The sequence below is a fragment of the Citrus clementina genome, unplaced genomic scaffold, assembly GCF_000493195.1.
Source record: "Citrus clementina cultivar Clemenules unplaced genomic scaffold, Citrus_clementina_v1.0 scaffold_7, whole genome shotgun sequence".
NCBI classification, from domain to species: domain Eukaryota; kingdom Viridiplantae; phylum Streptophyta; class Magnoliopsida; order Sapindales; family Rutaceae; genus Citrus; species Citrus x clementina.
The window spans coordinates 8,539,666-8,565,519 of record NW_006262075.1 but is presented as its reverse complement, the minus strand read 5'-3'; the positions used below and the strand labels follow the sequence as shown (position 1 = coordinate 8,565,519).

The 25,854-nt window shown below is 36.3% G+C and overlaps 4 protein-coding genes across 4 annotated transcripts; all 4 read right to left on the bottom strand.

Annotated features, from left to right (window-relative positions):
• Positions 1-410: 410 nt before the first annotated feature.
• LOC18036057 lies at positions 411-1,249 on the bottom strand. Its single transcript, XM_006426836.2, has 3 exons — positions 1,100-1,249; positions 747-809; positions 411-638 (listed from the first exon to the last, which is right to left on the bottom strand). Exons 1-3 carry the CDS (start codon positions 1,175-1,177, stop codon positions 435-437), a joined length of 345 nt encoding a protein of 114 aa, XP_006426899.1. The 5' UTR covers positions 1,178-1,249; the 3' UTR covers positions 411-434.
• A 12,117-nt stretch (positions 1,250-13,366) lies between these two features.
• Positions 13,367-14,784, bottom strand: LOC18036055 (GATA transcription factor 12). The gene is made up of 2 exons (XM_024180680.1): positions 14,254-14,784; positions 13,367-14,119 (listed from the first exon to the last, which is right to left on the bottom strand). The coding sequence occupies exons 1-2, from the start codon at positions 14,587-14,589 to the stop codon at positions 13,451-13,453; spliced, it is 1,005 nt and encodes a 334-aa protein (XP_024036448.1). The 5' UTR covers positions 14,590-14,784; the 3' UTR covers positions 13,367-13,450.
• A 6,017-nt stretch (positions 14,785-20,801) lies between these two features.
• On the bottom strand, positions 20,802-22,676 carry LOC18036042 (protein transport protein SEC13 homolog B). Its single transcript, XM_006426834.2, has 2 exons — positions 22,560-22,676; positions 20,802-21,933 (listed from the first exon to the last, which is right to left on the bottom strand). Exon 2 carries the CDS (start codon positions 21,904-21,906, stop codon positions 21,001-21,003), a length of 906 nt encoding a protein of 301 aa, XP_006426897.1. The 5' UTR covers positions 21,907-21,933; positions 22,560-22,676; the 3' UTR covers positions 20,802-21,000.
• A 465-nt stretch (positions 22,677-23,141) lies between these two features.
• On the bottom strand, positions 23,142-25,673 carry LOC18036041 (cation/H(+) antiporter 4). The gene is made up of 3 exons (XM_006426833.1): positions 25,476-25,673; positions 24,357-25,340; positions 23,142-24,245 (listed from the first exon to the last, which is right to left on the bottom strand). Exons 1-3 carry the CDS (start codon positions 25,671-25,673, stop codon positions 23,142-23,144), a joined length of 2,286 nt encoding a protein of 761 aa, XP_006426896.1.
• Positions 25,674-25,854: the final 181 nt, after the last annotated feature.

Genomic DNA, 25,854 nt, shown 5'->3' with positions numbered 1-25,854 from the left:
TAAAAGCAACTTATTTAATCAGTAACCGCATTTCCAAACAGACCCATAGTCCACATTAGTCTATCCTTTCTATAATATCGGATGATACATTGTTCTCAAAAAGCCAAAGATCCGGTGACAAATTTGAACGTTAAAAGACAACAAATTCATCTTTAACAATATATATTAGATTATTCAAGAGTTTTAAAATGACATCAGAGGTAAAGTATCGCAATCTCAAAACTTATATAGCACAGTAATGTGAGTTGTTGTATCTAAGTATCAACAATAGCAACGAAGAAAGCATTTACTCAAGAAATATCAATAGCCTCTCAAAATCTGACATTTATTTATTTCAAATTCTAGCCCCATTGATTATTTATTTATTTATTTACTGGGCCAATTCCATGGTATTTTATTTTTAGCGAAAATGAGATTTTTGACAAAATAACATCTCAAAAAGGAGCAGATAAGGGCTCTTTGAGGTTAATTTGATCGGGGGAATCTACATTAACATTCATCAACGAACATTGGCAGGGTGTTTTAATTATTGGATTCATCATCTTCTGATCCTCGGCAACATTGCAATCAACAGCATTCGGAAACTGCTGCCCCTTTTGTGTTCGCTCTTTCTCCTCCACTCCATCAGCTTCCGAGTCCTGGATAAATTAACAACACGTAATTAATCACAAGCAACAATAAAGAAAAAGCTTGATTAGGCAAGAACAATGGTGAAAATTATGTATATAATATTGTTATTAACGCACCTTGATGAATGAAATTGATGCTTCCTCTGGTTCCATCTTTTGAACTGCATCTGCAGCCACCTCCTGCTTTCCCAACCAACCCAAAAATAAAAATAAAAATTACCCTTCGCATATATATTTTACTTTCCGGCTTGAATGAATTCGTACTTTAATAAATGTAAATTTGTACATTATTTGTCACTAATTTCCCTCTTAATGTAATACTTACAAAGTAAAAACAGTTATCTTAACAAATCTACTATTCAAATACAAAAGTAAAATTGTTATAAAAAAAAAATTCCCCAACAGGAAAATTCAAAATACAAAGAAATTGAGGAAAAGAATTAGAAAGGAAAAGAAAAAAAAAAACTTACTATAGCATGGTTGAGTTGCACTTCCCTCAAGGTTTTGGGCTCCATTTCAATGGGGCAACATGTGTTAATGTTGGCCATAACAAAGACGCACTTATCCCAAATCTACTATTCAAATCCAATTGGCGGCAGCCCATCACCAAAACCACTACCGTGTTACAACTTACAGTCTCACGCTGTCATGCAAATTCTTGCCTATAAATAGCCGAAGGAAGACGACTGATATTAGTCGTTATGGTCACGGGCCCATTGACTTGAAACTGCTACTCTTTCCATTCACATCCATCCCGTGCCAAAATTTATGGTACCAAATTTTAAGCTGAAAATCTTACTTCACGGGTTACTTACTTTTTTTGGTCAATAATTTTCTTTGATTGGCCCATTGATGTTATGGTGGGTAGAAAATCTATGTGATTGAATTGATTTTTCTCGGAAAATTGTTGCATTGATATGAGCCGTAGACGCGACGTACTGCTGCCTTTACAGCTGTTTTCCATGAAAATGTTGTTTCAAGGGAAAATGGAGCTCTAAACTTTTCCCATCATTTCCCTGGCCCATGTTTGTTATATCCTTTGAAATTTACTACCCGCTCAGTCATGGGTCCATAAGTGAAGTATCTGAACACCCTAACATCATTCTAAGTACATCCACAATGAGAGAAGACAACATTTTGCTAATTCATTCACCAGTGTGAGTACGTGTCAATTACTCATGGGCCTAGTGATTAAGGTCGAAAGATTGAGTCTGTCTGTGTGTATTTTGGAGTCGATTATCCTTGACTTAGAAATATGATACATTAAGACAAGTCCTGAACGTGACGGCTAACTTTAACAGTCAACATGTGTAATAACAGAGCTTTTGAAAATGCAATAAAGTTGACTGTTTCATTGCATTTGCAGTCAACAGTACCACAAATGTGATTAAGATTTCGTAGAAGTAGACAAATGCTACGAACTGGAAATCGACGAGGAACGAAGATAATACAACTGGCCTTTTGTTATAGCCACGTGCTTGATGTAGGTGGTCCAAAAAAAATAGAAATAGAAATAAGGCCTTTTATGAGGATATTTTTATGTGTTTTTCATTTCTTTATATACGTACGAGTTTACAACATTTGATCAACCACTCAGTCGTCAAAGCAATCAAAGAGTCCATGCCCGATGGGCGGTGTAGCTAGCTGCTCGATTTTTATAGCTCAGTTTTGCAACAACATTGTCATTTTCTTCTCCAACCTCTATCTTATTTGGATTTATATAATAATTATGATATTCCTAGTACACAAAAGTAGCTTTAAATTAATGATTGTATGCTTCCCTTCCTTTCCATGTTGGTCAAGCTGGAATTTTAATTATAGGTCAAGAAGTAGCTATAGAAGACTCTCATGGATTACAGATGGTTTCCTTTGATCACTAGCCTCTCATTAAACTATAATCTTAGCTTAATTTTTTACAATCTTAATTAATCATTTGGTATGAACACTAAGAGTATCACCAAAAGACTCTTCAAATAAGATTTGACCACTTATTTGAAGAGTTACATCAATTAAAAAGAGTTGTAAAAAACTTTTCAAATGACATTGTTCTTCTCTCTCTTCAATATTAAAGAGAGATAAGCAATATCTCATTTAAAGAATCTTATTTGGAAAGTCTTTTAGAGCGTTTAATTAGTATATTACTCTTTTTCCATTATTCTTGAAGAGAGAGAAGTGTAATAGTAATTAAATAGCTGTGTAAACCTCTATCTTATTCCATTAATTAGTATATTACTCATTTAAAGAATCTTATTTCTGGCAGCTAGAGCTCCGTATAACTAACTAAATAGCTGTGTAATATTTGCATACACATAATTTCCCGTCGTTTTAGCATCCAACTCAACAACTTTACATTGTGCCAAAGTCTACAAGACTACAACTCCATTTTCATTTCTAGAAATTTGGTGTTAATTTCTAGTATATAAAATCATATCCACTCATATTTTAAACAACCAATTTTGTGCCTCTTCTTAACAATGATGAGAGAGGAACGATATGCTTCACATTATAGATTAAAACTTATATAATGTTCAACATGTTTTGTTTGAATGTTGAGTTGCAATGTAACTTCGAATTAAAGAGAAAAAGGGATTATTGATTTGCAGGCGCACGAGCAAAACAAAAATAATAAGTTCAGGCAGCCATGAATTACAACTTCGAAAAAGCCGAGCCCCCGCCCTTGAAGGATGATCGGTCAACCAAGAAAGCTAGATTTCGCTCCCAAGGGGCTGACGGGGATAATCCGGTCACTCTCTCTTTTAAGGACAAACTGATGGAGTCTCAGAGAACTGTTGTGGAGGATCCAATTAATGAAGATGGTGCGTTGGATTTTGAGCCCGAAGATATTATGGTTGAGCATGGGATTAATATGCCATCTATTTCTTTCTCTCCGAAAATCCATGCACAACTGGTTCGGCCATGGCAATATGCGGTGGTGGTTAAACTACTTGGGAAGTCTATTGGCTACCGAGCCCTTTGTAATCGTTTGGGAGCGCTATGGAATTCAACTACAGGGTTCAATGTTATTGATTTGGAAAATAACTATTTCTTAATCCGTTTTAAATCCAACGAAGACATGGAGTTCGTTCTAACACAGGGACCATGGACGTTAATGGGGCATTATTTAATCGTCCAGCCGTGGTCTCCACAGTTTGATAGTTCGAAAGAGGAGTGTGATTCTGTCATAGTCTGAATCCGGTTACCTGGGATGGCGCTTCACTACTATCATAAGCGCATCATTCGGATGATTGGACAGGTAATTGGCAATGTCGTTTGAGTAGATTATAATACGGAGTCTGCGACAAGAGGCAAGTTTGCAAGAATTGCAGTTGAAGTCTCCCTTTCAAAGCCACTGATCTCACAATTTCTTTTGGATGGTAAGGTCCAGAAAGTCGAGTATGAGAATCTCCCTTTTATTTGTTTTAGTTGTGGAAAATATGGTCACTATTATGAGGCCTGTCCGGATAGAGTTATGAGAAATGAAACAATGGGAGAGAAGGGTCTCGGTGGTGAAAAAACCACTACCGCAGCTGCTCCGGGGAAGGATGCCGGAAGGGATGATCAGAATGAACCGAAGTTTGGCCCGTGGATGGTGGTCTCTAGAAAAGGAAAGCAACGTGTTAATAAGGGTAAGGAGTTAATACGGGATCTAAACCATGATCATCAGAACAATTTTGGTAATAGTTCCCGTTTTGAAGTGCTTGATAGTGATATGGCTGGAGAGATTGACAATGAAGCAAACTGTGAGGGATTTGTTCCTAATCTAGACCCATATGGACCCACCAATAACCTTAACAGACATAAACTAAGACTAAAAAAACAGCTTTCATTTAAAAAGTCCCCCTCTCCCATGCAACCAACCCGAACCATACGTAACCAAAAGATTGCCATCCCTGACATCCAATCAGCCCCTAGCCCCATGCAAAATTTACAAGTTCCACGTGATTTGAACAAAGACCATGCAAATCAACCTAATCTCCCCACCCATGTTTTCGCCCATACTAGCCTCAATCCCCTTTTCCACACTGCTATTTCTTTCCCAACTGTCACAAATATCAACCCCATGTCCACGCCTTCCAACCCAACAGAATTGCTATCCTCCAACACCGTGGTGGCAGAAACGCCTCAACCATCAGGGGAGCCTCCTGATACTGGAACTTTTGAGGTGAATGAAAATGCTGAAGATGACAGCAATGATAGTGACTTCATGCATGAGAGTGGCGATGAGAACTCTGACTCAACAGGGGATGATGTATCTCTAGACGATGAAAATGACATAAACCTGGACTATGAGGTCTTGGAGAGGACGGAGTAAAGCTGTCTTTTTCTCTCTTTTTTTATATTTTATGTCTAAGTCTATTTTGTTTAGGAATGTGCAAGGTGCAGCCTCGAAGAAATTTCGCCGAGCTTTTGCAACTATTCTAAATAACTACAAACCGGGCATTGTGGTTATCTTAGAGCCAAGAATTAGTGGCTGCAAGGCAGATGATTTTATTATGAACAGTGGCTTTTCTCGGTCACATCGCATTGAGGCTACTGGTTTTTCTGGGGGAATTTGGATTCTTTGGCATGAAGCTTTTGTCATTAAAGTGGTGTTGAATCACAAACAATTTGTTCACATGCAAATTGTAGAGAATAATAATTTTGTTTCTTGGGCCACAGCTGTTTATGCAAGTCCGAACCCAGTTTTTAGGAGGCATCTTTGGGTCCATCTCAACCACATTGCAAAGTCGGTTCAGGGCCCCTAGATTGTAGGTGGCGATTTTAATGCTATTATGTATGCATCTGAGAGAAAAGGAGGTTCCCAGTATGGAAGTGGAGTTTGTAAGTTATTTCGGCAATGGTTTCACTCGAATAAGCTTCATGATCTCCATTTTAAAGGGCTACGTTACACTTGGGCTAGGGGTAATCTTTATAAAAGACTTGATAGGGTGATTTGTAATGATAATTGGTTTAGAACTTTTACTGAAGGCTCGGTCTTACACCTTCCAAAAGTTGAGTCTGATCACAGACCTCTGCTGGCACGTTTTGTTAGTGAGGAAAAGTGTAAGCATGGTCCCAAGCCGTTTCGTTTTTTAGCAGCTTGGATTACTACCAAGGACTTTGCTGATTTTGTTGCTACCCGTTGGAATTCCAATGTTCCTTATATAGCGGCTGCTCAGACGTTTACTAGTGAGGTAATCCAATAGAACAAGGATTGTTTTGGGAATATTTTTCATAAGAAAATGAGGCTTCTAGCTCACCTGGGAGGAATCCAGAGAGCTCTAGAGGTTTACGATTCAAAGAGCCTTTATCGTTTGGAATGGAAACTTCGCAGAGAGCTGGAGGAAGTGCTGCATCATGAAGAATTACTATGGTTACAAAAATCTCGAAAAGAATGGCTGCGTTCGGGTGATCGTAATACAGCTTTCTTCCATCGGAAAACTATTACCAGACGAAAGAAAAATCAAATCATAGCTATTCAAGATGATTCAGGCCAATGGTTATACAATAGCGACGACATTAAGAAGCACGCTGGTGAATTTTTTTCTACTCTGTACACTTCGGATATGAGTGGCTCCCATCCTTATGCCCTCATGGGTTGCTTCCCTCCTATTGATGCTGATATGCTTTATATGCTGCAAGCTCCTATAGATGACAATGAAGTTAGATCGACTATTTTCAGTATGAAACCACTGAAAGCCCCTGGAGTGGATGGTCTTCATGCAGTTTTTTACCAATCTCAATGGTCTACCGTTGGGCCTTCAGTGTGTAGTTTTATTAAAAATATTTTTGAGAAAAAGCACATCCCAAGGGAGATTAACAAGACCCTTCTAGTCCTCATCTCGAAAGTTGCTAATCCTCGTAATTTGAAGATGTATCGGCCAATAAGTCTCTGCACTGTGATTTACAAGACTGTGACCAAGCTGATTGCTAATAGGCTTCAAACTATCCTTCCTCATGTCATTGGACCGCATCAAACGAGTTTTGTTCCTGGGAGACACATAATAGAGAACATTGTCGTAGCTCAGGAAGTGATCCACTCTATGAAGAGGAAATCTGGTAGGAGAGGGTATATGGCTATTAAAGTGGATCTTGAAAAAGCTTATAATAGGTTAAGCTGGAGTTTTATCTTTGATACTTTAAATGAGACGGGTTTACCATTGGAGCTCATTCAGGTTACTATAGAATGCATTACCACTGCACGGATGAATGTTCTTTGCAATGGCGAGCTTACGAAGGACTTTGTACCTTCCAGGGGCATTCGACAAGGGGATCTTATTTCCTCTTATATCTTTGTATTGTGTATTGAAAGGTTGAGCCATGGAATTTATAAAGCGGTGGCTGACGGTGTGTGGAAGCCTATGCGTCTGTCACGGAATGGAATCCCCCTCTCACATTTATTTTTTGCAGATGATTTGCTTTTGTTGGCTGAAGCTTCGAGTGATCAGGCAAGGATAGTTAACTCGGTTTTGGAGGATTTCTGTATCAGCTCTGGAGCTAAGATTAACAGAATTAAAACTCAGCTTTTTTTTCTCGAAGAATATCCATAATGGTGAGGCCTCCCGTATTGGCAATTTTCTTGGGTTTACAATCATAAAAGACCTTGGGAAGTACCTTGGAATGCCTTTGCTTCATTCACGAGTAACAATGAATACTTATCATGATATTGTTGACAAGGTAGAAAAGCGGCTTTCGGGTTGGAATGCTTCACAATTGTCTTTGGCGAGGAGAATCACACTTACTCAGTCTGTTTTACAAGCAATACCAGTGTACGCCATGCAAACATCGGAGATTCCAGCTGGGGTTATTAATAAGATTAATCAGATCTGTAAGCGGTTTATATGGAGTGGGTCGAACGAGAATCGAAAGATGAGTCTTATCGATTGGGATAAGGTTTGTCAGCCAAAAATTTGTGGTGGCTTAGGGCTTAAAAATCTTGGGATGATGAACAAAGCCTTAATGATGAAATTAGCTTGGGGTTTGGTTTCTGAACCAACGAGTCTTTGGTGTAGAGTACTCTATACCAAATATGGCGTAGCTGACTCGGATTTCCCTCTTGGTTTACCAACTCGCAGTGGTTCGCATCTTTGGAAATCAATTGGAAAGGTTTGGTCGAATACTCTTAAAGGGCTACGGTGGAATATAGGAAATGGTAGGAGGGTCCGTTTTTGGTTGGACTGTTGGGTTACTAAGCACAAGCCTTTGAGTTCATATGTGCTGGCTCCTATTCCTGTCGAGAGTTTAATGAATTTAATTGTTGATTTTGTCGATGCTAATGGCAACTGGCGCTGGGATTCTTTTGAACATCTCCTCCCGAATTGTATTATTTTAAGAATTGCAGCTGTTCAGCCACCAATGGAAGGAAAGGGAGATGATAAATTTTTTTGGGCTAATTCTCAACGGGGGGACTTCTCTGTCAAGTCTGCCTATATGGCCATAACCAAAAATGAAATTGGTATAGAACACTCTCGGTGGAACATTGCTTGGAAATGGAAGGGGCCGCCTCGTGTGCAAACCTTTATATGGCTTGCCCTTCATGATCGGTTGAAGACAAAAGCCGAAATTGGACGAAGGCACATCCATATTGACTGGACCTGTGACCATTGTGGGGTGGCATCAGAGACCACGCTTCATGTACTTCGTGACTGTTTTATGGCAAAAAGGTTATGGAACCAACTTCTCCCAAGTGAGTGGCGTCAAGTTTTTTTCTCTTCAAATCTTCTTGACTGGTTAACTCTTAATTTGAGAAGTAACCAATGCATGGAGAATGGTTTGGAATGGTCTTGTATGTTTGGAGTCGCAATATGGAGACTATGGTTTTGGCGGAATCAATACCAGTTTAATAAGGTTTCAACGGACTCAATTCGTATGGCTCAAGATGTTCTTATTCGTGCAGAAGAGATCACTAGCTCCAACAAGTCTGGCCTCAATAGTCCGACAAGAAAAGTGGAAAAGTGGATTGGGTGGCAACCCCCTGTATGGCCTTTGTGCAAACTTAACTCAGATGGTGCATGTAAAAGAAATAGGGGTTCGTTTGCTGGAGGAATTCTTCGAAACTCTAACGGGGATTGGGTTAGTGGCTTTGCAATGAACATTGGGTATTGTTCGGTCACAGTTGCAGAACTATGGGGGGTTTATCAAGGTCTGGTTATGGCTTGGAACCACGGTATTCGCTGGCTTCTTGTTGAAGTCGATAGTCAGTGCGTTGTTCAAATGCTGAATAATCTTGAAGAAATGACTAATGAATACTCTCCGCTGGTTTCGTCCATCAAAGAGCTTATACACAGGAATTGGCACATTTCTGTGAACCATGTTTACAGAGAGGCAAATTTTGCTGCAGACTCAATTGCGAATTATGCTTCCGACCTTCCAATTGGCCTTCACAATTTGAATAGTCCCCCGGCTTGTGTCATTCCTTTTCTTCTTCATGATATGTATGGGGTGGCTCACCCCCGAATAGTGTCCTTGTAGCTCTTTTAGCAGGCCCCTATTGAATCAAAAAAAAAAAAGAGAGAGAAGTGATACAATTGCTATTATTTTGATAGAGGAAAAGGTTTAATTAAAATAATATAAACTTATTTTTATTTGAAAAATCTTTTAGAAGATGGGTTTTTTTTTTCTTTTTTTTTTACTTTTCTATTTGCCATGTATGTAAGTAAATAAGTATTTGAAAAGTTAAATTAGAAGAGTTTTTTTAGTGATGCTCTACCTAATCATGCTTTGTAAAGTCCGTTTTTAAAAATTAGTGTTTTATAATGTTTCTAATAGAGATACCCGTCTATAATTTCAAAATTACCTTTAAATTAGATTTATGTTAAAATGGCATACTACAAAATAAATAGCCAAATTACATGTATTTTATCAGGACGCAAGAGTCCATGTGATGGGGGAAGTTTTTCTCAATTATTTGATAATAAATCGGCTCGTTTGTAAAGCCCTCTTTCCTTTGACTAGCACTAATGAGTAATGATGTATCACTTTAAGAGTTTAACCATTTGAAAAAAAAAAAAAAAAAGACTGTGCAATGCTAAGAAAAAAAGAAATATAAAGATGGCAATCTTACAACTCCCAAAAGGAAAAAAAAAAAAATTACCCTAATGCGGTTCAAGTATCTTCTTGACTTGGTGAAAGGAAAGTTAGATGACAACACAGATAAAATTTCGTATGTACTTTTATGATAATCGTTCGGATCGGATCATTCAGTCCCATGTTTGCCCATTAACATTTATAACTTCACATGTGTGTATCTTTAGGTTGAAATAGTCAAAATATATTAATTGCAGTCCATGTGGGTTTCTTTGCATTTGTGCCTAATTGATATCAGGGTATGTCAATCATATCTATAAGCCTTCTCCTTTAAGGAAAGGTTCAACTCTTGAGTATATATGCTTATGTATGGTGGATTAAGAACTTAAGAGTCTTGTGCATTATCAATTCGATTTTGAGCTTTGCTAAGGTTTTGACTACTATACCTTCAGAGTGTTTTTTTTATCGTAATTATCTTGTCCTCCAATGTCATTTTCAGCAATAAATTATTAAAGAAGTTGACGAGAAACCAAAAAAGTCACGTAATGAATAGTGAATGTGGGGTGGTGCGGGGGGACAAGAACCCTATCTTCTTTATAACAAATAACATGGAAAGATCCCCAGACGCTGGGCAGCAAGAATAAACCCCATTTGTGATTTTTTATTTTTCTTTTTGGGGGGAAAATATTTATATATCCTTTACTTTATTATATATTCATTAAACAAACAATTTGCAGAGAAGCACAGAGGCAGTAGTCATGCACGTCACGTACTACGTGCATGTGCTCATCTTTGATTTCCACATGCATGTCTACGCTCACTCACTGCTCACACGTTATAAATTCTTTTAATTTACTGTATATCTTGATTTACGTTCATGCATATGTATTTAATAATACAAAATGAGATACTGCCTCAAATACACAATAAATTTATGTACATACGGTGTACTTTTTTTCTGTACCGTTTTTGGTATTCTGCGGCCTTTAAGTTGTTGGAATCGAAAAAGTAGCTGGCAGCTCGCATGTGTTGCCTGTATTGGAATTGCATTTTACATGCAATGTTTAGGCTACTTGCATGAATTATTCCCAATGGTTTTTGCTTTGCAATTTCCATGTTAAGCCAATCGCGGCAGACTATTTATATTACTTACTTAAATTTTGGAATAAAGTCATCTAGGGATACTACATATTGTGATTAATTTAATACTACATACAGATATTATATAATATGATACTATGTTAAGCTAAAAATAAAAAAAGTATATAGATGGAGGTTTTTTTTTTCTTTTTTTTTTAACTTAACATAGTATGGGAGGCACCTTTAAGCCTGTATTATAATCCAAACTAATCCCCGCTCGCACCGGATCGGCCCGTAAAAGGTAAAGTGCTCACTATTTTTTTTTTCTTTTTGAATATGAGTAATGCTGCTGTGCTCACTATTTAAACTCTATATTAATTCGTGTAACGTGAGGGCATTTTTGACTTTTTACCGTTGATGAATTATTAACTTCATTGTTTTGTTTGGATCTAAGTAAAATAAAAATAAAAATGAGGCATTTCCGTCATTTCATAATTTTGAGCAGTTCTTTATATTTCTATCCCAAGAATCAAAGTTGACATTCATTTATAGGTTATTGCCCAATTTCATAAAATTGGTAAATTTACTTGATGAATAAATGACAATTGACTTGATAACCAATGTTGGGATGATACTTGAAAAGTGTATTATTATTCTCTAATTTATTAATAAAATTGTTATAATTAAACACAAAGTAATTCATTATTCTCATGCATCCTCATTTCATCAAGGTCTATTTAAGAAAAATCAAATAAAAATAAAAATTATTTCCGGATTTAACAATAATATTCAACTTATCCTTCACTTTTATATTGAACAATTATTTTCACCATCTGAATAAATTAATGTTCCGATGCAGTACAATGTATAAAGATTTTCATTTGTCTGTCGTAACACAGTTGAACGACAACTCCCACCTAATTCGATGCGGCTTAATACAAAAGATGGCTTAGAAGCAAGGAAATGAACTAAGAGGAGGTTGCCAAAAATGGCTTAACCTACGTATGTGCATGCACCAAAAGTGAGCTCACCCATTTTTGTTACACAAAACCATCCTAGGGCTATTTTGAATCATGTTTGAGAGGTTAAAAAGTGATTTTAAAAACTTAAAAATTAATTTTGATATTTGATAAAAAATTTTAAAAATTACTTTTACTAAAATTACCTCAGCCTACAACAAATTTTAGAAAGTAGAGAAGGAACGGCTTTTCAAAATATAATTTTAAGAACTAGCTTTATACTTAATATAATTCAATATGTATCCTTGCATATATTATAAAAATCCAATATTATCCTTGTCCGGTTAGGAAATAAAATCATTAAATTTAAATAAATCATTTCTACCAATTACATTGAAATAACAAAATACTAAATATTTATTTTATTTGTCAATTATTATATATGTACAATAAAAAAATTATATATACATGTTTATAAGTATATAAATAAAATTTATTCAGTATTATGTCTATTTCATTCATTTAAATTTTTACAACAATTTAATAATAAGATTCATCAAACATATATAACAATTTTTAAAACTCACAGTACTTTTAAAAATTAATTTCACGAAATATTTGTAGCAGTTTATTTTTACAATACAATTAATAATAATTATTTTAAAAACTACAATATTAACAAACTTGTTCCTAATCGCCTAATTACGCCAGGGAGAAAAGAATTAACTATGACCCACTCGCGCAGTGTCACAATCTAGGAAGAATAATACTGATTTTGACTCATAATCATACACAATTAAAGTGGACCCAAAATGGAAGATTAAATGTCGAAAGTATGGTGGACAATCACATAAGCCATCCCAATGAGAACACCTAAATCTTCTTAATTAATTAATTAATTAAGATCGCCTGCTTGCACATGACTTTGTTCGCCATTTTGCAAGCTAAGCAGCGGCTGCTACCTGTGCTTCTGCCAAGGTCTCTTTGAATTAAAGCTTTTTCTGGGTACTCTCACCTTTTCTTCTTTTTTTTTTTCCTTTTTTAATTTTCTTTATTGGTTTCTCCCCCCCATTGATTTCGCCATTTGGATTTTAAGAGATCTGTACACATATATAGAATGGACACTATGAGTACGTGCATAGGACGATGTTTAATTACCCGGTTGGTTGAAATTCCAGTTGACAATTCCTCACTGAAATCCACGCCACTCCTGGCAGCAATTTTCGTTCTCGGTTTGCTTAAACAAAAGCACTTTAATCTCTTATGGGAATAATCATTATTGTGAAAGTGCTTATTGGAAGGAAGGACTTTTCTTTTATTTGCAGCCAGATTGAATAATTGATTCACATTTGAATTCAAAAGAAAGGAACCAAAACATATTGGCTAATCAAAAGGCATGATTTGAGTGAATGAACGAACCAACCAGCTTGTCATGTGCAATTGTTGTATTTTAGGTATGGGCAAGCAACCCCATACTTGTGTTGGCCCTTTGGTCTCATCAAAGTGTTGCACCATTCGCTTCATTCCACAACACGCTTTATCTCGTTGTAAATTTTTCTCTTTTTAACTCATTTAAATTTTCTCTCTCATTTCTCTTTTTACGAATGTAAAAATCATTTCTAATGTTCATTTTCTCCCTTCTACCCCCGAATATATATTTTTTTAAAATCAAAATTATACAATTTTTGCGGAGCAAAAAGCTACAAAATCGAATTCTCGAAGGAAAAAAAAAAATATAGCGAACTGCAATTGATTGTTAAACACTTCAATTTCAACCTAAATCATATGCCTAAAATCAGGTCCGCTAGGATGATGAATCAAGTAATCATCAGCACCGTTGGATACACCGAAAATCGAACGTTGACCAAGAAATTGTTGCTGCGGTGCCCTTTGCATTTCTTTCTGCCTCCTAAGTTCCATTACCTTCCTATGTGAATTTGAATGCTTTGCTGACACAAATGTGGGACTAGCAGCGGGTCGGTATTCGGGTACCAACCGACCGGACTTGTAGCGGACTCCACACGCATTGCACAAAGTTTTCGGACCCATCGGCCCAGTCCGCCATTGTGGGGTCTTCTCTGACGCACAGTGCAAACATTTTCGAACTGAATCACCCGACTCCGTATGCATCAGGGGGTTCGGACTCTCACGCTCCACGGACGGTCCCTTCGGGGACACGTGGAGGAGACGTGTGGACCAATCACAAGGCGCAGCACGTGGGCGCTTGGACCGGGCTTTACCGGGCAGCGGAGTCTCGGGGAGGAAAACCGGGTTGCTGGCTTTTGGGCTGACCGGTTCGAGTCGGGTTGATGATGAAGAGGATTCGGGTGTGAGTGATTTGGACCCGGATAAAAACTCAAGGTCACTCTTTTGTAATGTTTGGTCCATTGAGAATGAGTCTTCAACAAAATTTGAAAGCCATTCTAACTCTGCCAAGTCATCGTACTGTAACAAAATTTCAAAAAGATAATTAGAATTAAAAAAAAAATTCAATAAAAATAGTAATTCATAAATTTCACGTAATATTCAAATTTTCGAAACTTATTTCAAACGAAAAGGAAAAGGAAAAGGAAAATCACCGGAACGCATAGTTCGCCGCAGAATTGGGAGTCAGCGAAGCTGTTGCTGCTACGGCAACCGGAGAAATTGGCAGGGAAGTTGTTTTCGCCGCCGGAGACGGCGGAATTGGACGTGACGGTGGAAGAATCAGTGGAGTTAGCGGCGACATTTTCGAAAAATCCGCCGTCGTTCATGATGGCGTCGTCGTTGGAGAAGTCGAGTAGGTCTTCAACGGTGAAGTTGAAGTTCTCGCCTGGTTTTTGGTCGGCCGCGACGACGACTCGCTTCTCCGACGAGAAATTGTTCGTCGACGCGGCGTTGAAGTAACCTCCGATGTAGAATTCCGGTGTCTCCATTAAGAAAGTATCGCTGTTTGTGAGGAGAGAAAACTGCCGAGAAATTGAGCGATTCTGAGAGAGAATGTGCGAAGTTTGAAAAGTTTGTAGAGTGAAAATGGCGAAGTTTTGGAGAAATTTGAGCTGAGTGATGAAATTTGTTCTGTTTGGATAGAAGGAAAATGAGAGAAAATATAAGATAAATTTTTTGAGAAAATTTCTCGGGTCTTTACTGAGCGAGTGAAGGGGGGAGGGAGGGGGTTTTGAGGAGTAGAGGAAGGGCAAAGCGGTAAATAAGTGGAACTTTGAGCGTCTTTTATCAATGGAATTTTCTAATGGGAAGTGACTTGCAAGTTCTGCTGTATTTGCTTTTTTTGGTATGCTAATGCATTTGAATTAATTAATTAATTAATTAAGCAGAACTAATACTGTATGATAAATTAAAAATTCAAATCATTTTTTTAATTTTTAAACATTTGTAGGTTTACTGTAACTTGATTGGCGCTTGTGAAGAGATGAGCTGGCAATGGTGGTAACCTCTGACCCATAAAGGTAAAGTTGTTATTGTTTTTGCTTTAAACAAAGGTAAAGTAGTGAATCATTCGCCGAGAGGATAATGAAGCAATTAAGACCCGTTGTAAAGAAGGTAAATAAAATAAATTGAGAATCTTCATAATGTCAAGTTTTTTATTAGGATACGACTTTTTATTATATTGATGAGAATAGATTGAATTGGTAGTTTAATAATTAGTGTAACAAGTAAATATCTTAATAGTTATAAATTTAAATTTCTTAAATTCAAATCAAATATTCTAATCGTGTTAACACAAAGTTAATTACCTAGACAAAATTTTAACATATTTCTTATGCAATTCATGTAAAATTATCTAAAATTTTCAATTAATATGTGTAATTTAAGGGTAGTGATGTAGATAAATTTATTTTATCTCATTGAAATTGTGGTGAAGCATATTCAATGTAATATTATAAGATGACTGAAATGGAAAATTACAAGATTTTTCTCTCTCTTTTTTCCCCCCAAATGAAGAATTCATTAAGAAAGATTAAAAAATACAACTTATATTGGTAATTAACAGCTGACTTGGGCAAGTTGTGTGCATTTTTAAAATTTGCAAGACACAACTTGAAAAGTTTAGTATATGTGGAAATGGTTTAATTAAGTTGATTACAGCCAGAACATTATGTATTGTATCTTGGTTAGCGTGCTAGTTGGTAATGAATTGTAGTAGAGTGTTTGTGAGCAATTTGTCACATTACTCCATTATTTACCAAACATTGAAATTTTAAGCAGCTTTTATTCAAATGAAACACAACAACATCTATGTTTGATTAACAAATACAACTAACGTATAATAATAATGTTAAGCATTAATTTCTTGTCATAAACTTTGTCTTATATCCAATATTAACAATGTTATGCATTATTTTTTAGTTATAATTGTTATATTATTACTGAGATGCTATAAATTTTAATTCATAATTCTGCATAATGAAAACATTAACTCGTAAACGTAGTAGGGTATTTTTCAATCACTTAAAATTAAATCACAACTCAAAAATCTAGATAAAAAAAGAGGGTGGTGTGCAATTAAAAACAAAAATTCATCAAATAACATGACATTATTGGACAATCAATGCATAAATTAATACAATCAATTCTAAAAATAATAAAAATGAACAAAATTCAACCCCAATAAGAAATTGAAAATCGATCTATATGTAGCAGGTTTTGTCGCTGTGATTCGTTTCATTAGTGTCCAAGTTTACAGCCGGATTCCTATGCTATTAATAATTTTTCCCTTGGGAATTGTGACTTTTTTTTTCCCTCCTCTTTAATTTAATCTTAATTTATTTCTGCCTCTGAATTTTTTTAGCATTTATATCTTTAATTAATTGTACCTTGTCACCCAATTCTCATATATCATTTACACCTTGTTATATTCGCTTGCCACGTTGAAGCACGATGGGAACAGCTCAACTTTAACCCAAGTAACGGGTCATGATCTTGTCCACGTGGCTCTTTTGAAATTTTTTTTTTTTTTCTGTTTTTCACTTTTATCTTTTAAACCCACTGCAGTTAATTCCTAATAAAAAATCTTTAGAAGAGCACAAACCATGTGCTATTGCTCTTGTGTCTGATTAATCATTTTTCACAAACCCCAAAGTCAAGGATGGGCTCAGTTATGCTCTACACTAATCCCAATGTTAGTGTTAACAAACCTGGGTAATTGGATAAGGTTAGTTTTTACAGTTATTTTATTCATTTACTGCCACCAATTAGCTTTTTTTCTTTAACTAATATTTACAAATTTGCAACTTATTATTTAAAAAGACTATTGGCATTTGTATTTTTTTTATAAATTTTTTATTCCAAATAAAAATAAGATTAGCTGCAGCACAAAGTTGTGTACTAGTAGATATAGGCATGTACAGTAAAATATCTATGGCTCAATATTTAATAAATTAATATAATAGGTATCCGCAGTCCCAATTTAAGCCAAAAGTATACATTAATAAATTTTAATAAATTGATGAAATAATACATTTTTAAAAATTTTTATACAATTTTGTGGTCCCATTCATATCATAAATTAATAATTTATTGAAAACTATAATAATTGTTGCTATGATATTTTATTAAACAAAACAAAACTGGATTGTTACTTTTTTTTCGAAATTTAAATATAGTTAGATTTCATCTCTAATTTTACTTATTGCTTCTAGAAGTATCAGGATTGAATTATGAACTTGCAAGAATTTTTATTTTTTTGTTAATTTAATTTATATTTAGTGGATTAATTTATTTATAATTGATTATGTTGGTAAATACAATAAATTTTTAGTTGATTAAAATGTATGTTCATTATATATATATATATATATATATATATATATATATATATATATATATATATCCCTATAAATTAATAAATTATAAATTTTCTATTAATTAATACATCTTTAAATTAATAACTTTATTTAATCCCGACATTATTATTTTACAGAGATTTTACTATATATACTAAACTAGCCAACATATACAAAATAGTTTAATAGCTCATATCATAAAACACCACAATAGTGTACACCTTTCCTTTCATCATGAGAGGAGGTTTCCGATCTCTTTATTTATGTTATAAATTACCATAAGGAGATTTTTGAACTTAAATTATGTTATAATTATGTAAGTTTAATTTACTAATTGTAATATAATTTTGAAAAACAAATGTACTTTTTAAAGTGAAATTGCAATAATACAATCGCTGTAAATTAACAAAATCTAATTGCAGATTTTTTTAAAACATTTTTCTAAGTGATCTAATTGTTGTGTATCCTCTCCCTCCTAATAGCTGAGCACGAACTAAAACATTAGATTAATAAAGGAAAGCTTAGTTAATGCTTTCTTTTTAATTTTTAAATTAAATTTACTTAATATGCTTTCGTGGGTCCACGAAGCACGTGACAAAGGTGATGAAATTGTCAGCAATCATGTGAGGTCTTTCAGTTTTAAAAGCTCAACCAATGGGGTGGGTCAAATTCCACGTGGCCGGAATCAATTGAGTGTTCATACCCACTTTCCTTTCATGCTTCCTCACACGTGCGTTGTGCTTGCCATGTCCGAACTGATGAACATGGTAGCACGTGTTGGGGAGTCACGTGCATCGCACACTCTCTCCGCACGTGCCTTTCACCTTGATATTAGGCTTGGACTGCGCAGTTGGCTGATGTTTAACCGCAATTATTGAGATTCAAAGTTTACTAAATACTTCACTTGCATAATTAATCAATGCCTATCTTCCCCCACAAAAAAAGAAAAGAAAAATCAATACTTATCAACATTAGAGAATCTAATAATTTGATGATAAATTATTTTCAAGATATATCTTATTTGAGTATTTAACTCACACCAATAAAATTTGGTTTTCTTTTAAATACCTAAAAGTAAATTATTCTTAAGGTAGATCCTGATTGAATGTCCATACATGCCTTTTTAAACGAAAATTATTCAGATTGTGGTATCACTTAAATCTAAAAAGTTCTTAAAGATACGTAGACGTAGGATATAAATAAATTTATTTAGTAATTTTTTTAAAATTAGTACTCACTAGCACTAGCCTCAAACCAAAAACAATTGAAGTGATCATATTTATTAGAATTTTACTTATTATTAACGTTTCTCTATTTCAATCAGTTGATCAAGTTTTGAGTTTCAATTTCACATTAATCTCAATCATCGATTTTCAATCGAACCTGTAAGGGTAGGGATATGTCAGAACTAAATCAAACTAATACTGAGCCTTTACATTAATCTGGATCATTAGTTAAGAAACTTTTTACCCCCCCAAAAAAATAAAAAAAAAACGTGAGAATCAATCAGCCAAATTCCCTATAGGGAAAACAAATTTTTAGTCAAGTGATTTATCTATAGATATTTTTATATTTGGGATTTAACTATTGAAATCAAATTTCATTTGGAGATGAATTCAAAAAAAAAAAAAATCATTTGGAGATTGATTAGGAAAACCTAAGGACAGAACAATGTTTTGGAAATCCAATAGAGATGTAATTTCATATGAATTCAAAAACCAATCAACTCAACCAATCGAGAAAAAGTGATGGAACGTGAGCACACGACAAGGGCTCCATGTTTAAGTTGTGCATCAAATCCTTAGAAATCCATTGAATTTGTTGCATGTTTCCGGACGGAAAATTTACGAAAATAACCATAAATATTTTGTTATTTTTGCAACTAATCCTTTGAACTTTTTTCTATCAACATTAGCCAAACACAAGCCTTTCTTCCCAAATTACCCTTCTTTACAGACCAAAACTAATCGGCATCGTGGCATTAGTTATTTTCAAATTTATTGATCTGAGTCAGGGGATGAATCTGATGACAGGGCACCTGTCGCACCAAAACTTGAAGTTGTTCATGATGATGTTTGTGATTCGTCGGAAACGGTGGCGTTTTGGCCGGAAATTTGAGATAAGTTGTAACTGTTTGGTGATGCTTAGATTCCGGCGATGGGTTGGTCGATCGGAGGTGGGGAATAACGAAAGAGGTTGAGCTCGTGGAGAGGAGTGGATTGATTACGGTGGTGCTGGCTAAATCGCGACGGAAACCGGTGAATGACGGCACGGTTGGCGCGGCTGTTTTGGTTGTTTTTCCGGCGATCTGTGGCTAATCAACGGTGTCCGATGCTTGGGGTTTGATGGCCGGCGATTTATGATCCGTTTAGTGGTGGTTGCGTCCGGATCGGTGACGGAAAACGAGAGCCGGCAGCCTTGGACGGTGGCCGCGGGCTGAAGCTTTTGTTTCTGTTCTGTTTCGGTTTTTTTTTTTTTTAAATAATGAAGCTAAACGGAAGAAAACAAAAAGGTGAAAGGAAAAGCAATCTCTCACCCGCGTCGAAGTCGAGAAAAGTTAGAAGCAATTTGGGCACGAAGATTATGGAAGGGGGAATGAATATCAATGGATTTGCAGGTGAAAGCATTAATAATAATAATGCTGATAGAATACAACTTAACAAATTTTCCATCTTAAAATCATGCAACAAGCCGCAAAAGATTAGATTTTTTTTTAAAAAAAAAAATCAAGCTTTTTGGCCACAGAACAAGTTTTTTGGGGGAGAGATGAAGGAGGGGTATTTTGGTCTCAAAAGTTGTTTTATGGCTAATGTTGATAGAAATATTTTTGAGGGGTTAAGATGAAAAAAATCAAAACTTTAATGGTTATTAGTGTAAAATTCCCTTTCCGGACAGACATGAATTCAGTTGAATACAGATGAGAAAGAAGAGTATTAACAGAAAATATGTCAACGTCTAAGCCACACCGTCCAACATAAATAAGGGACACCTTGTTGTTGTATCAAGATTTGACCAATAACTTCCCTCAAACTACATGGCAGACCAAATTTTAAGGCCAAAAAAAAAAAAAAAAAAAAACCATAATTCACATCTTTATTTGTAGGACCTGCATTTAAGAACCAAAGGACATGATTCTGATGATTACCCTGCAAATTTGAAGTAAAAGGGTTCTGGAAAAAGAACACAATATGTGATTTAACCAGTTGGACACCTCAAAAACCAAGCAACGTACACCAAAGAAAAGCTTTTCACTCCAGTTGAAATCCATGCTGGAAAAATGTACCGGAAGATTCCAAGCATACTAGTTTACAAAAATAGAACCGCCTATTGGTATTAGCAAATAGTAATATGAAAAAGGAGATTCTTCGTTGAAGCTAAAGTTAAGAAATTTAGGGTTCAGATATATCCATCAATGATGCTCAGCTATGCAGTAACATAAAAAGAGTGGGGATTGCGGTTTAGGGTCCTCAAAAGAAATTATAAAGAGGTTCTAAAATGCAATCTTGTATTTCACGATAAAAATTTGAAAAACTTAAAAGAGTCTTACGGCCCAACTGCAGTCACCTGTCGCCACTCCCCATCCACTGCTTCTTCCCACAGTGTTACATTGTTGTTTCCATCAGCCACAGCCAATATGTTTCCAGTCAGTGACCAGCTGACTCTATAAACAGGGGTCTTGAAGTCATGCAACACCTTACCTTCCCATTGATCTCCTTCCCTGGCCACAGTCCATATAATAACTTTCCCATCCTCCGATGCACTTGCAATAGTAGATTTTGGAAGCCCCAAGTTGGGAGCCCAAGCAACATCTCTAACCCAATCAGTATGCATTTGAAGAGCTGGAAAGCAGTCCATCTTCCAAATTCCATTGTACAGCTTCCACACCTTCACGGTATTATCACAACCACCTGAACAAAGCTTCTGAACTGGGTCAAGAAAACCAGAACCCACAAGTGCACCGGGAGCTGTTGATGGGGCCCATGAAACTGAAGTCACACCAACCGGATGAGCTTGGTCAATCCTAGATGTATCCCAGCCGCCATCAGCTCTAGCCGTAAAAACTGATATGTTCCCATCTGACGAACCACAAGCCAAACATAGACCGAGCTCATGAGGCGCCCAATCAATCGAATTGACTGACGATTTGTGGTCCTCAAAAACATGATCTTTGATCCACTCATTACTGTTACCCTCCTTCCATATTATGACAGTCCCGTCAAAAGAACAGGATGCAAGTATAGACCCAAATTTTGGGTGAGCCCAAGCCACCTCCCAAACAGCACCTTTATGACCACTAAGCTTTGCGAGATGCTGAGAGGTGTTATTGCCCACACCAATGATCTTAATTGAGTAATCCGAAGATGCCGTGGCGAGGCGCTTGCCATAGTAATCCATCGCCACATCATGTACTGTGTCCTCATGACCAGTTTCAATCTTTTGAGGTGGCATTTTCTCTAGTGCTTACACCAAGGGTCCCTAAAAAAGAGCAAAAATACCTCAAACATCAGAGTACAAAAACCAGTTTTTTCATTTTCCTTCTTCACAAACATGGCCACTAGGTAATTGCAAAGCAACACAGATAAAATTTCCGGAACCAAATAATACATAACTTAAAATTCAGAAAACACCGTTTTCCTCCTCCATATCTATAGCGTTCTGTTTGGTTGCTAAGAAAATGCAACAAGTTAAAAGCAAAAAATAACAACCCGCACACACCCCTCCCCCCCAAAAAAAACAACAAAATGTTTCCAATAGATATTCGTGTAACTCTTTAGGCACCAACATTATTTATTTTAAAATTCTACAAATTAATTTTCGGTTCGTTTTCTCAGCAACAACAAAATTTAAAAAAAAACACGCACACACACAAATATAATATTGAATTAAAAAAGGGGAGAGAAAATCAATTAAATCGTATAATTAGAACAATTCTGCTTTCAACCCAATTACATAAGAACCAATCAAGCCAAATAAAATCGAGTAGCGATTTCAATTACACGAAATAAAAAATCAACGGATGGATCGATCAAGCAATACGGAATCAAATTTTACGAACCCTAAAAGATAACATTTTATGAATAGATTGAGAATAAAGATCAGACCTTGTGAGGATGAAGATCGGAAGGGACGAAACGACAGCGTTCGCAATCTCCAGAAGATGTCTCGAGCTGTGTTAACAAGGAGGCAACCGATGACTGTTTCGTCGAACTAAAATTATATTCTAATTGCGGTTTAAAGAGGAGGATAAACATTGAAACATAATAAAACTGGAATGGGCCTCATTGTGGTATCAATGGACTGGATGAGCCCGAAGGAAGACTGAACCGGCCCAATTGACAATTGAAGTTCTAACCCACGTGGCCCCCCCCCCCCCCCCTGACCGGCATAAAAATTTGAATGACACCGAGAGTTAATTTAATAAAATATGACAAATACATTAAAATTAGGGACACGTGGATAGATGGGAAACGTCTTACTTAATAAAATAAAAAATAAATCATAATCTATATCGCATTACAAATCTCTTGATGTGAACCATTACAAGATAAAGAAATGATAATATACAAACCTACGAGTTGTTCTACATGTAATCCGCAAATCTGTCCCAACAAGCACACATTGGAACAAAAATCATTTTTACTCAACTTGATGAAAGCGACCACGAACACGATTGGATTCGGTAGCTAGACTAATCGTTGTTGCTGCACAACCAGGACAGAACATTTGTTCCCAAAATCTTTTGAAGCAAGCAAGTCTCCCAAAACTCCAAGCTCAGGGAATTCACTCCATTGATCGAGACAAGATGTTTGCGGACATTCCAGATTGTGTCTCCTTCCCACAATGATGAGATCATACTGATTCACCATCGAATGGACAATTTCAACTGTGTCAGCTCCATTTTCTACAACATGCTTCTCATATCTCATGCACTCGGTTTTCTTAATATCCCTCAAAACCTCGGAGTCAAGGATTGTTTCCCAATCTACATCCCCATCATCACTTGCTGCTATAAAATGCACCACCGTCAGCCTAACCTTGTTGTCTCGACCCATCCTTTTTGCGAGGGTCAAGGCCTCTCTATCATCGTTACCCCCCAGGAATAGTAATGCAACTTTGGAGAATGAATCTGCTGACGAGTCCATATGTGTAACGGAACGCTTTAGATTGCCATGGTCAATGAGGATCCCTACCGAACAAGGTGCTTTTTCCAGGATGCGCAGGTTTAGATTCCTCACAGATTGGTCATCGGATTCGAGAGAGCCGTCAATGTACCATGTCCGATGGAATGAGAGTATAACGAGAGATGCAAGCTTGTCTAGGGCGAGTGTGCATATGTCATCGTGCATTAAATCTAGTGGAGAAATTGCTGTGAAGGTGTTTATGGATACCGCTCCCCAACGGAGTCCTCCAAATTTCTTGAAAGACACAATGACATTTTCTGAGTAGCTGTAAGCAGAGAAATTTTTCTTCTTCTTCTGATGGGAGACGAAGATTGAGGTTGCTTGGTCACTAAGTTTGATGAGGTGAAGTGCATTGACAACAGTCGGGCACTCGTTTCTAGGACAAGAAATGCTCAAAAGATTGATCGCAGAACTGATATTACTCGGTATGTAAATACAACAAACTATTTGTAGCTCTGATTCAGGTTTGCAATCCACTAGCTTTTTTATCTGATAGCCTGCATATTTTCGAGAGGGATCGTACAACTTTCGCACGAAAATAGGCACGATGCTGCCCATCACAATGATAATACCGAGCATAAAACGGAACATATTTGGAGGTACATACTGCATGAGAAAAATGCGCTAGTGTCACAAATTTAATTCTTGTGAAAAAAATTTCGATGAGTAAGAGAAATTATAATGTCACACATAGTAGAAGAATGTTGAATCAAGTACCCTTCCATCACTTGCAAAGGTGTAGAATGCCATCTCAACAATGCCTTTAGCATTCATTATGAGAGCAAGAGCCATTGCATCATTTTTATGCATCTTCCAATACAGCAGCAGCAACGAACACGTCCCAAATTTGACCAATACTATCCAAGCTACTGTAAGTATATTTTGCACTATGAAGATGTTGAAACTCTGGGGCCTCAAATCATGTATCCTCATAGCAGATGTTGTGACAAAAATTGGTAAAAAGAAACCAGAAACCAAGCAATCAAACTTGTTCACCAGAGCTGATCCCAACGGTGGTCCGCGAGGGACTGCTAAACCGACAATATAAAGCCCCGCCACTGTTAATTCACTATAAAACTTACGAGCAAAGCTCAGAAACAAAAGCAAAATTAGTATGACAACATATAAGCCTGTTTGGCTTACTTCTTTTCCTTCTGGTGTCATTCTCACTATCAGCAACATTGCTGGTCTCACAACAACCATAACGATAAAAATGAAGAAAACAACATAACCTAGTGTTCGAAGTGCCTGCGCCGGAGATGAGGATGCCACTTGCGACACTGTGAGAAGGAGGACAGTAGCATAGCTCAAGAAATCGGCGACGATAGCTGATGATTGTGCTAGTCTACCAAGTTCTGAATTTAAGATCTTCAAATGAGTAAGAAGGCAAAAGATGACGGGAAAAGATGTCACGTAATACAGCGGTGTAATAAAGAACCCACTCGGCCCTGTACCGGTCGGGACCATAAATGTTGGGATCAGAGCAACCAATGGTGATATCACAGATAGAATGCCAATATACAAAGCCTTTCTTCCAACTTTGGAGACCATGCTTAAGTCCATTTTCACCCCACTTTGAAATATAAAGAGTGCAATGCCAATGTTCCCCATTGAACCAATCAATTGTACATGTTCTGGTGTAATTATTTTATTTTCCATTTTTATAACCTGTAATGCTGGTCGAGATAGTAAAATCCCAGCCTGTGCACACAAAATTATGACATATATGATTAAGGTTCGTTCGATGTCCAATGTGCACTTAGGACACAGGTTATTAACCAATACATAATTAAAAAGAAAAACCAAAAAAAAATCATCAAAAGTGAGAATGCTTACAAAAATCTGTGAGATGAAAATTGGAATTCCAAAACGTTTGAGCACAGAATGAAAAACTTGGGAAATGGTAAACATGGTAGCTAACAGCAACATGATTCTTGGAGTTGTATAATCCAGCCATTTGTACTCCTTAACACCATCTTCAAATTGCATTACCAAGCCACCAGAATTCACCTCCGGTGGAAGGTTAATGCACATAGTTATAGAAACCGACCCATTTTGAGGCCGCAAATTCTGGCCTCTTCCGAAAAACATTGCCAAATAAATAATTAGAACAAATATAAAGATCGAAAGAAAATAATCCAGATGAAGATATTAAATTAATGAGTGAATAAAGATTGCTAATGGCAGCAAAGGCTAAATATCAATGAATTGTTGG